Genomic DNA, 12,469 nt, shown 5'->3' on the forward strand with positions numbered 1-12,469 from the left:
GTGACAAGTTCTGTGCACTTTTACACTTCACACTGGAGAGAAGACTGAAGTTGGGTGCTCTTGTTTTCTTTCCATTTTTCAGACAGAAGCCTCTTATCTGCTGGTACCTCTTATCCTATGAGAGAGTAAGGTGACCAAGACTCTTATCTGCTAATCAGAGGCTAGTGACAGTGCTCTGTCCCCTTACTGGAAAGGGTGGGGTGGGAGTTGGTGACAAAAAGAACCCAGCCCACCATTCCTGCAAGGGCTCTAAAATCCCTCCTCTTCCCTGTTGCCTTTCTACCAGGAGACACAGTTCCCCATGCTCCAGACAAGAACCTTCTCTATCTAAATCCTGCCCAATGTCAAGATTCATACTGGGAAAGCTGGAGGGGGGGACAGTCATTTAACTAGTAGGTGCTAAACCCAGCCAGCCATACCCTAGCGACACAGAAGCAAAATCTCCAAGATAAAGAAATCTTGATTGGGTTCAAACTTCTTTTACAGTGACCCTCAGACAGTAAGCAGCCTGCCTTTGGTCACAGAGAGAGTCCAGGTGGTGGTAAATTTGGAACTGAGGCTTCCAACATCACCCCTGAGGCTCTCCTCAGGATACACTGTCAATGCTACATGGTGCACACAAATGCTCAATAAACATCTACTGGGTCACTGAGCTGCTAAAGATCTTCTCACATGATAAAAGGAAAGAACATGGATTTTCAAGTCAGGCAGATCCTGCTATGGAAGGCCAGTGGCAAGCTTCAGTCACCTTCACTGTAAAATAGGGCTAATAACTATCTCCTGGGGTTGTCAATGAAGATTAAATGACATATCCCAGGTAAAATCCCTAGCCCAACCCTTGGCACAGAAAAGGCACTTAAATGGTAGCAGTTATCAGTGAGAGGTGCTAGAACAGAGTGATAGGAAAAGAACACAGAGTGTGGAACCAGGTTGGCTCCACTTTGTAAGATGTGTGATGCCAGAAGTTTCTTTTGCCTATTCCTTCATCAGTAGGATGAAGCTATTGGAGACGATGAAATGAATATAAATAGAATGCTAAGAGCAATGTCTAGCACAAGGAAATAAGCATGATATGCTAGCTCTAATAATTATATCCTTTGCAGTGGCCCTAAACACAGTAATCAAGTGCAGTCTGGAGAAGCATGTCAGAGAGAGAGAAGGGGAATAAAAAATAAAACCCCCACAACTCCACATTCACAGAAAGAAGATACAGGTATAGCCAGTAAAAATAGAAGCTATGGAAAGCCTTCCCAACAAACTTGTCAGGCCCCTTTGAATTGTTGCATGCTTTTCTGCTCACTGTACTTTTGATTATCTGTTTTTGGTGTATGAACTGTGTCTCCTGTGAGGGCAGGGATCCTATCCCATCACCACCTCAGGTATAAGGCTGGGCACTAGGGAAGAGCTGAGTTGATGGAAGAGACAGACGGAATGTGAAGAGAAGGCAATACTCCTGGACCCCAACACACCACCACTCCCACCACCACCACCAAAAAAAAATAAAAATAAAAAAAGAATGCCGAGCAAAGCAATTGCCAAGATAAATCACTTTTATCTCTATAGGAAAAGAAGGATCAAAAAAAAAATATAAATTACATTAGTAACACAACATAAGAAAAAAACAGGGGAAAAAAAACAACAGAGATGTCTGTATGATGCTATTCTAACCTGTTTATAAAAAGGCCCTGCATCAGAAATTCACAATCCTACCCACTTCTAAAAATATATTTAGACATGTACAGAAGCGGTGGGTTTGTTTTTAAATTGCTTTTCTGTAAAAATATATTAAAGGTAAATAGAAATCCTCTCTCCCTGCCCCCTTTCCAACCCCCAGCTTTGTGCTGGGGATTAGAGACCAGAGGTAACTCTCTCACCATGTTCTAAACCTTGGTTATGGCCACTCCCAATCCCTTCCCAACTCACTTAGAACCTGAAACATTAAAAAAAAAATACACTAGCCTCTTTGGAAAAGCATAAATCTGAGGGTAAACTTGCTTTTCATTTAAAACACAAAACAACAAACAGCAGGCTCTGAGAGCCCAGCTAAATTAAACAGAAACCCAGTCAAACTGAGGTTGGGTTTCAGCTCCACAGAAACTTTTAACAAAGAAACAGGGGAAAGAGGCCTGGAACCAGGGGGAATATGCTAGTAATTAGCTGCCTTTGAAAGAGCAAGGGGAGGAGGTTGTTAATGGGCAGAAGGGCTGGGGTCCTGGTCTTGGTTACAGCAGTCAGGGCCTAGTCAGGCAGTTGCCTACAGAAGAACACAGGCTGCCCTCCTTTCCTCCCGTCACTACCCTCTGTTGCTCTGAAATCCCCAAGAAAAGCAAAGCTGGGCAGAAACAGAGGGGAAGGGAGTGGTAACCCCAAGTGCTAGGGGGGAGGTAGCCAGGCTTTTCTGCCTTTGGTGTGACTAGATGGAGGACTGCTTGGCCCCGGGGTCCCAAAAGACAGAAAAGGCAAATGGGGCTAAGGGACCCCTGATTCCAATGAAGGAGAGTAGATGTGGGGCTGTGGAGAAAAGAAAGACAAAATGGTGACATGAAGATGACTAAGGAAGCCTCACATATTCCCTGCAGCCTGCATGGTAGCTGTTAGGTTCCCCAGAAGCACTGGGAAAACTGAGGTGACATTAAAGTGGGGGGTAGAGGACAAGGAAGTACTCCACTTGGGTAGTGCCAAAAATGGAGAGAGGGAGACATTCTCCATTCAGTCCAGGTCACCAGGGAGGGAAGACAGGTGGAGGTGGAGGGAGCTGGGGGAGGGCCAGGAAGGGGGTGGGCTCTGTCTGGACAATAGAAACATTCACAAAGGGAAGAGAGGGTGGGAGGACCAGATGATCTGCTCCTTTACAGAGGGGCATCACCACTCCTACACTCAGGGTTCTGAGTGACCCGTCAGCACTCTGTTTGAGCATCTACCTGACATCTGGGAGTACAGAGCCCCAGGAGTAAAAGTGTGAGTTCTGTAGCCTTCTTTAGACCAAGACCTCAAGGTGGGGAGAGAAGCAGGGAGGCTCCTGATGGAGAACCCGAGATGAACTGTCCTGCCACATCCTCTCCAGAAGGTCCAGGCTGTGCTCCGTGGTTTAGGTGAAGGGATCAGGCCATTGAGCATGGGCTATCTGCTTCAGTGGCAGATGCTTTCAAGCTTCTGGGAGATGGTTTTTGCCTTCTGGTGCCCAGCCAAAGCTTTGTGGATAATGTTCTGCAGGACCTCAAACTCCAGGCAAATCCCTGGAGCTCACCTTGAGAGAGGTGGCTTTGTCTATAGTCACCCAAAAGTAGCTTCCTCCAACAGGCAACAAAGTCTCAACCAAAGTCTTGGGTGTTGGTCCTGTCCCCACCTTGAAAAGTGACAGGAATCTTTCTTCTTTCCAAAGATGAATGAAGTCAGTCCATGGGCTTTCTAGGCCACCCTGGAAATGGGGCAGTAAGAAGACTCTGGGCCCTCCTCTTTATTTCCATGAAGCATTTGGCAAGAGGGGGCTGAAGCCAGAGCCTTCTCCCAGGAATGAGTCTTGAGTGAGACACATCCACTGGGCTGAGGGGATGAAGGAGAATGGGCAGAGATGGGTAGGCTTCTGGAGACAGGGCTAGAGCTGCAGAAAGTGTTGAGCGCTGGGCCTCCCACTTCATGACCAGGGAAACACCAAGGGGCCCAGGCTCACCTCATGCTTCTTCTCACTCTGCCTTCCAGCTTTAAGTGGGGATGAGAGTAAAGGGCAGACAAGGCTGGTGAAAGGGAAATGGATTGGAGTAGCAGAGAGAGGATTCTAGTCAGCTGGAAACCTCTCCCATTTATCTGCTACTCAGAGATATGGAAAAGAAAGGCAGGATGCTCTACTGGAAGTGGGGAAGGGAGTCGTGGGAGTAGGTGAAGGGGCCCATGGGGAGAGTCCATGCCCTTGGTCAGTTCCAAGAAAGCAGGACAATGCGCCTCAGCACCTTGTCCGGGGCAGGTAGGATCCAGGAGTGCCCCGAGAGTTGACAATGGAGAAGGCAATGGGGGTGAAGGGGTGAGGGGCAGAACACAAAGGAGCTCACAGAAGCAGTTTGCCATTTCTGTGGATTTTCAGGATACGGCCGAGTCTCTGCTTTGCTGTAGCCAGGCCCTTTTTGGGACGCTTTCCTGTGGGGGAAAGGAGAGGTAAGCAAAGGCTATGGCAAGGGTGATGGCAGCAGCTCCAGAACCAACTGTCCTTGAGCCATCCCCATCCTGTTCCTCTGCCCACAGAGCCTCTCCATCCTTATGCCTGGCTCCAGGACCATCTTGGGCCAACAAGCCCTCCTTAGTTACTTCCATCCAACACCACATGCTTTGGCTGTTCCTTCTTTGACCTCCTGCAGTGGCTACAGACTTTCTGGTTACTCTGTCTGATTCTTTTTCCCCACTGATTTCTTTAGTCCCAATCATTTTCCTTCCTAAATTCTGCAAGGAGGTGATTGTGCCTCCCCATCCTCTTATCCTGCCCAGCAGGATTGAACAAGTGCCTGGTTAGAGATTATAGCTAGTGTCTCTGAAGTTGCCACTCCCAGGGCCTTGCTTCATTAGAAACCCCTATCCTCATCACCCCAATGCTACACCAATCTCATCACCCTTGAGCTGTGTACTCTCAGAGCCAAAGTGAGGAAAAGGAGAGCTTGAACCCTCCCCATCCTTTTCCCCCACATCAAACCACCTCCTATGTCCCATGTGAACTCTTCCATATTTGATCAACTTATCCCCTCCTTCATTCCCTCTGCCAGAGCCCTTAGCTTCACCTCACTACAGCTTGGACTTGTGTATGCATCTCCTTCCTAGACTTCCCACCTTCAACTCACCCTCCACTTTGGCACACCAGAAAGATCTTTCCAAACTCATATCTGAGTTAATCTCTGCTTAACACCAATGTCTCTTCATGAACTATGAGGTCAAATCCAAGCATCTTAGGTTGCCCATGAGTGTCCCTCCTGGGTGTTTTAATTTACCAGAGTGCTTAGGGTTTGAAGCTGGTGATCCTAAGATCTCTCTCAGTTCTATAACCATGTGGCAGTTATACCTTGTCCTGCTTGATTGCTCTGGGAGCCAACTGAAGGGCGCCGCTGGGTCAGGAAGACACCTGGGGCCATGGGTGTGGTACTGCGATTTGCTTGGGCCATGCCAAAGGCATTGGGACGAGCAGTATACTCATGGTCAGCAAGACTTCCTGAGAGCGCTTCTTGTTTAGGCTCAGGAGGAGGCAGGGGTGATGAGGAGGTGAGAAGCTGGGGTGTAGCAGCCAGAGTTGGGGCTGGTACTGCCATGCTGAGATTGGGCTCTTGAGGGCGAGGCTGTTCTACCTCCTTCAACAAAGGCTTCTTCTTGATATATTTCTTTTTTTGGGCCTTCTGTAGCTCCTAAAACACAAGCCAAGTAAGAGGGGAGAATTTAGGAATGAATAAAAGAGAAGAAAATTCCCCAGAAAGTAAACTAGACAGTGGTCAGTATGGTTCCCCCCCAACTACCCTGCTTAGCTTGGATGTATTTACATACAGCACACAGGCCTTCCAATACTGCAGGTCCTTTAGTACCATCCATTCTTCATTCTTCACTGCTACTAATTAGTACAGTGGCAACAGAAGGGTAAATGAGTTTAGAAACTTGGGTTTTGGTCCTAGCATTGCCATTTATGAGGTGGACCAAGGACATGCCTAATAATAATAGCTAAATTTATGCTAGCAGCTGAGGCATTTTGAATGTTTGACCTCATATAATCCTTAGAACAGCCCTGAGAAGGAAAATTCCTGTTTACACATGAGAAAACTGAGGTACAAGGATATTAAGTAACTTAAGCCCAAAGCCTCACAGCTAAAGAGTTGTTGGGTTCAGGTTTCAACTAGGTATATTAGAACACCCACCCTGCACACTTCTCAAAATGGGACATCTGCAAGTGAAAGAGCAGCAGCTTTGGAATGAGATAAATTTGGGTTTAAATCTATGCTTGTAGTCCCTAATTTGGATGACCTTGGTCAAGCTACTAACCTTTCTGAAATTCAATTGCCTCTGTAAAATGAGCAAAACAATAGCTGTTTTTTAGGGTTGTTGGAAACATCAAAAAATATAAAAACACATAGCAAATAATAGGTACTCAGTAAGTGGTAAACTATTATTTTATCTTCATCTCTTACATCTTCTTTCTGGTCTTTTTTTAAATTTATTTAATTTAATTAGAGGCTAATTACTTCACAATATTGTATTGGTTTTGCCATACATCAACATGAATCCACCATGGGTGTACACGTGTTCCCCATCCTGAACCCCGCTCCCACCTCCCTCCCCATACCATCCCTCTGGGTCATCCCAGTGCACCAGCCCCAAGCATCCTGTATCCTGCATCGATGTTCATTGCAGCACTGTTTATAATAGCCAGGACATGGAAGCAACCTAGATGGTCTTTTTTTTTTTAAATAAAGGACAGTCCTTCAGGTTGCTGCTGCTGCTGCTAAGTCACTTCAGTCGTGTCCGACTCTGTGTGACCCCATAGACGGTAGCCCACCAGGCTCCCCCGTGCCTGGGATTCTCCAGGCAAGAACACTGGAGTGGGTTGCCATTTCCTTCTCCAATGCATGAAAATGAAGTTGCTCAGACATGTCTGACTCTTAGCAATCCCATGGACTGCAGCCTTCCAGGTTACTAGATCTTAAAATCTCAATTTTGGATGGAAGGGATGAATAAGGAGTTGTGTCACTTCTTGCAATATATTGGGTATCACCCATCCATCCCACTATAGATATACTATCCAGTGTGTAGTGAGTACCTTTATAATGAGTACCCGGATCCCTGAGAACCTGGAAAAGTGGTACTGGGAGCTTGTGAACAACTTCACCTTCTGAAATGCTACACAGCCACACAGACCAACTCAGTGATTACATTTCTTTGCCTTCTTTTGGCAACACAGGCCTATTCCTGCCTTTGGAAGATCTGACAGGCTGTGGCTACCATAGGAATTTCTAGGGCACAAGAATAATAATATTAGTAATACATGCCAAGCACTGTTCTATAATTTAACTCATTTAATACTCATATGAAACATGAGAAAGAAGAATTATAATTTCAATTTTATGAGCAGAAACTGGCACAGAAAGATTAAGTCATTTTCCAGTTCTCTTGCCTAGAGAACTCCATGGACAGAGGAGCCTGGTGGGCTATAGCCCATGGGGTCGCAAAGAGTCAGACATGACTGAGCAACTAACATACACACATACAGGAACAATAATGGGAGGGATGAATAAAGAGTTGTGTCACATAATCCCAAATTGGGAACCACCTGTCTTCAGAGTCTCTTTTCTCAGCCAAAGTGCTTGCTACTCCATCAATACCAAGAACTCTGTTTCTGATCCCATTTCTCTCATGTGAATCCAGAAATTATCTCTTCACACCTAGGTCACTTAAATTTTTCTACCTTTGTTGCTAATCTCCTTCTCATATATTCATCCAGATTCCCCCACAGAAGACTAATCTATCTTATGACAGGGCCACTTTTACCTTATCAATTCCTTTGTTCAAAAGGCCATTACCCAAGTACAAACTCCCTGGCCTGACATTCATGGTCTTCCACAGTCTGGTCACTTATACCTAGCTAACCCGTAATGATAATGATGAAAAGTTAATGTGCCTATAGTACTTACTCTGTGGCAAGTGCTGTTCTCAGAGCTTTTACACATATTACCTCATCTAATCCTCAAATAGAGTCTATGAGGAAACCGAGGCACAGAGAAATTAAGTTACTTGCTTAAGTGAAAGGGTGAAGATTTGAACTCAAGCAGCTGGCTCTGGAACACATTTTTTAAACTCTATCTTACTCCCTTCCCCAACAAGAAGTCTATAATCCAGAAAGATCTGTTCATCCATTCATTCATTCTGTTAGTCAACAATGACTAAACACATGCTTAACATAGTAGGGATACCAAGTTAAATTAGACATGTCTCCACCCTTGAGGCCCTTACAGTTTAATAAGAAACACAGAAAAGTACACATTGTAAGTATCATGAGAGAATGCTATGGAAGCACAGAAGGCCACTGAAATAAACTGGTGGTGGATGGTGTGAAGGGGTGTTAGGTAAAGGCATCTAAAAGGGCATGATTCCCAATGTGCAGAGGGAACAGTTTGTGCAAAGGCACAGAGGCCTGAGACAATCTGATACACAGAATGAATATAAATACTGTAATGCAACAGTATGACTGGTATAAATGGCATACATGAAGGGCTGATATAAGGTCAGGGAGGAGAGGTAATCAGAGAGCAAATCAAGAGGGCCTTGTGTGCTGTACCAAGGAATTCCCTTATACTGGAATGCCTCCCTATCTCCTCCAAAAGTTTAGCCTGCAAAACCCTTCCCAAATTCAAAACCTCTTCTTTGAGGTCATCCCTGATGAACTCAACCAGAAGTGAGCTCCTCAGAAGGGACTAAGAGTAGTTTTTACAACTTTAATTAATTTGTTTATTTAAAGCAATCAAATCTCTCTCTCTTTTTTTTTTTTTTCAAATTACATCTTACATGGTACACATAACAGAGAGAAGTTCTGGACAAAGAATGGCCACTTGGCCTGGTTGGTTTCTGCTGGCTCCCATCAAAAGTCTCCAAGACATTTCCAAGTAACTCTAGAACTTCAAAGAACATCATATTAAAAAACATCATTCTATTAAAATTTAATTTAAATAGGATGTAATTACTGAATCATATAGACATTTAATTATTTAATTTTATTTAAATAGCACGTAACATGAAATTTGAAGTAAGAGGATATGAGTTTGAATCTTGTCTCCTCCATTTACTGGCTGTATTATCCTGGACTAGTCACTTAAAGAGAGCCTCATTTTCTTCACCTGCAAAATGATGAAAATGTCACCTACTGTACAGGGCTATTGGACAGATTACATGAAACATTGTACATGGAAGCACTTAACATAAAGCTGATGGTGAATAAATGCTCTAAGCTATACGATGTGGGATATAAGGGGATGTTGATAAGGAGAGAACCATTAAGACTCACCTCCAACTGCTTCCAGGTGGAGCACATTTAAGAACTTTGAAAACTATAACATGCTAGGAAGTCAACTTGATTCTAGGGCAAAACTTGGTGGGTGAAGCTTTCTTGGGAAGCAGAGGGTGAAGATCAAGGTAATAGGATCTGGTATAGAGGATGAGAAAAGCCTCTTTCCGAAAAAACAAAAACAAATTCCAATACTAATGGGAGACTGAGAAATTGAGTGTACTCAACTGAGTCACCTCCTCAGAGCTTCATCTGAAGCCAAATGCTCTCACCCAAGGACACCTGGTCCTTCCCATATGAGAGGTTTTTACACACCCAAGTGATATATGCAAGGGCTTTTCTCTGGCCCCTTATTTTCTTTCACTCTAAATCATGTCAACTGTGTGACCTATGGAAGTAGCTTTGCCATTTGGGATATGTAGGATATAGGAGAGAGCTGGAATACTGACATGGATAAAGATCACAATTTACCCACTTCCCAATGAGAACAGTGGGATCCTATCAGCCTGAAGGTCTGAGTTTTGAGACTCCAAGTCAAACTGTGATCAGTGGCAGAGCCATTGCCTAAGTGTCAGCACCTACCTGCTGGGCCAACTTTGCAGCTGCTGCAGCCAAGCCTGTCTCAATGGAAGCTACCCGGGTCCCCTCACGCACAGGACGGTCCTGCTTCGGTAAAGTTGGGGTCACACGGGCTGCAGAGAGAACAGGATGAAGACATTTATCTGAATGCCAATCATATTCCTGAACCCTGATCCCCCAAAAGGTGTCTCCTTAGTTTTCCTCCATTTAGCTTTTTACAAAGCCAGATTTTGCTTCCCAATGGGTAAAAAGCTAATTCATAAATGCCCAAGGTACACAAACCACACATTGATTAAAAGATAAAAGTTAATTTCCCTGAATTGGCATGTAAAGTTGTCCATGTTCTGCTCCCTACCTACCTCCCCAATCTTATTTCCTCTCCTATATCCTCAGCTTCTACAGACAGAATGGTTTCCTTATTATATATACCTCCAGAACACATACAGCTCATCCTATCCCCCTGTGCCCTCATCCTCACCATCCACACTGCCTGGAGTACCCACTTCCCTTTTGTCCACCTCTTTAAAACCTGCCCATTATTCAAAGGCAAGCCAAAATCAATCTTCTATGTAAAACATCTAGGGCTTCTTTGGCTCACACTGACCCCTCCCTCCTTTGAACTTAAGTACAACTCACTTAATACACAGCACATACCATCCTGTCTCATTCCCTAATGTTAATGTGTGCTATTTTGTCTAATAACCAGGCTATGAATTCCTGAAGAAGATCATCTTCTTGTAAAACCTTTTTTATAATGTCTTAACAATCCTGAATGAAAAAATAGTTATTCATCCCACATTTTATATAGGAATTGTATTTCAGGATACCCAAACAGCCCCAGATGATGAGCAAAAGCTCTTTACAGATGGCAGCTAATAAATGTAGAAGGAATAACAAAATTGGAAAATCACAGGTTTGACATTTCTCCAAACACATACAGATGGCCAATAAACACATGGAAAGATGTTCAACATCACTAATTATTAGAGAAAGGCAAAGCAAAACTACAATAAAGTATCATTTCACACCAGTCAAAATGGCTATCATCAAAAAATCTACAAACAATAGATGCTGGAGAGGATGTGGAGAAAAAGGAACCCTCTTGCATTGTAGATAGGAATGTAAATTGATACAGCCACTATGGAGAACAGTATGGAGATACTTTAAAAAAACTAGGAATAGAAAGAACTACCATATGACCCAGCAATACCACTACTGGGCATATACCCTGAGAAAACCATAACTGAAAAAGACACATGACCTCAATGTTCATAGCAGCACTATTTACAATAGCTAGGACATGAAACCAACCTAGATGTCCATCAACAAATGAATGGATAAAGAAACTGTGGCACATATGTATATAATGGAATATTACTTAGCCATAGAAAAGAATGAATTTTAGTCAGTTCCTGCGAGGTAGATGAACCTAGAGCCTATTATACAGATTGAAGTAAGTCAGAAAGAGGAAAACAAATATCACATATTAACACATATATATGGAATCTAGAAAAATGATACTGAGGAAACTATTTGCAGAGGAAGAATAGAGACTCAGATATAGAGAATGGACTTGTGGATACAGTGGGGGAAGGAGAGAGGGGGGTGAATGGAGAAAGTGGTGTTGACATATATATACTACCATGTGTAAAACAGATAGCTACTGAGAAGTTGCTACATAACACAGGGAGCCCAGCCTGGTGCTCTGTGATGATGACCTAAAGGGGTGGGATGGAGGGAGGGGAGGGAGGCTCATGAGGGAGGGGATATATGTATAATTATGGCTGATTTGTGTTATTGTATGGTAGAAACCAACACACACTGTAAAGCAATTTCCCCCAATTAAAAATATATTTTTTAAAAAAGAAAAAACCACAGGTTTGCAAGCCCTAATGAATGAACTGATTTTAGGGAACTGGATATTCAGATGGTACCAAAGTATTATCTTTCGGATTACTTGCTAGTCTCAAAAGAAAAAAAAAAAAAGAATTTTACAATGGTGAGATCAGGAGTTCACCTCTTACTGTCACTAACAGCAAGATGGCAAACTTCATGCACCTCCTAAGTGTAATGTAATAGGAAATTTACAGCATCACCCGGGAGGTAGTTTTGCCACAGACCTGATGTCAAGTAAGCAGTTCATATTACTTCCAGTTTTCAAGAAACACAGAGACTTTTTAAAAATTAAATGACACTGAGGGCAAACAATCATCCTACAAGATAACTGGCTTGGTTTCTTTAAAGATACAATGTCACAAGGAAGCAAACAAATCTAGAAGGTGGAATGTGCTACAGGACAATTACACTAGTTTTTGTAACAATTCAACAGCATCAAACAAGAAAGGAAGGGCTTTCTCTGGATTCAGAGAGATTCAAAAAACAAGACAGCCCAATGCCATATGGACCCTGTTTAGACTCTGATTTAAACAAATCCACTATGAAAGTGCTTTTTTGTTAGACAGTTAAGGAAATTTGATTACAGAGTTAGTATTAGTAACATTGAGGCAAATTATAAAATTATTATATTGTTATGTATGATTACAGGACAGTGGTTATGTGAGCAAATGTATACTTTAGAGATGCATACTGAAGTATGTGGTGGAGTGGAGAGGGAGGGAGTGACACTATCTGGGATTTGCTTTAGACAGTTTTAAAAAAAGAAAGTTATAGATGAGTCAAATATAGCAAAATTTTTATAACTTGATTCTCAGTGGTGGATATATCAGATTTCACTTTTTTTAATTAATGAAAAAAATGTCATAGGAAAAAAAGAAGTGGTGGTACTATTGGATCTATATTTAAAGATTCCTTGGTTGGTTACCTATTGTTATTACTATAAAGGAGACTTTCTGTATAAGCAGTATGCCAATTCTA

At 43.0% G+C, this 12,469-nt stretch overlaps 1 protein-coding gene across 8 annotated transcripts in view; it reads right to left on the minus strand.

Moving 5' to 3' along the window:
- Positions 1–1,532: 1,532 nt before the first annotated feature.
- The window catches only part of PHF8 (PHD finger protein 8), a 97,832-nt gene continuing 86,895 nt past the window's right edge, over positions 1,533–12,469 (minus strand). For 7 of the 8 annotated variants that reach the window (XM_070783798.1, XM_070783795.1, XM_070783800.1 and 4 more), the window contains 3 exons: positions 9,599–9,708; positions 5,042–5,378; positions 1,533–4,131 (listed from right to left, as the gene is read on the minus strand). In XM_070783798.1, coding sequence (XP_070639899.1) covers positions 4,043–4,131; positions 5,042–5,378; positions 9,599–9,708 — 536 coding nt within the window. In that variant the 3' untranslated portion in view covers positions 1,533–4,042. Of the gene's footprint in view, positions 4,132–5,041; positions 5,379–8,707; positions 8,850–9,598; positions 9,709–12,469 lie in introns of those variants that run through there. The other variant, XM_070783803.1, reaches the window with a different exon arrangement.

This window comes from Bos indicus, chromosome X (genome assembly GCF_029378745.1).
Source record: "Bos indicus isolate NIAB-ARS_2022 breed Sahiwal x Tharparkar chromosome X, NIAB-ARS_B.indTharparkar_mat_pri_1.0, whole genome shotgun sequence".
Taxonomy (NCBI): domain Eukaryota; kingdom Metazoa; phylum Chordata; class Mammalia; order Artiodactyla; family Bovidae; genus Bos; species Bos indicus.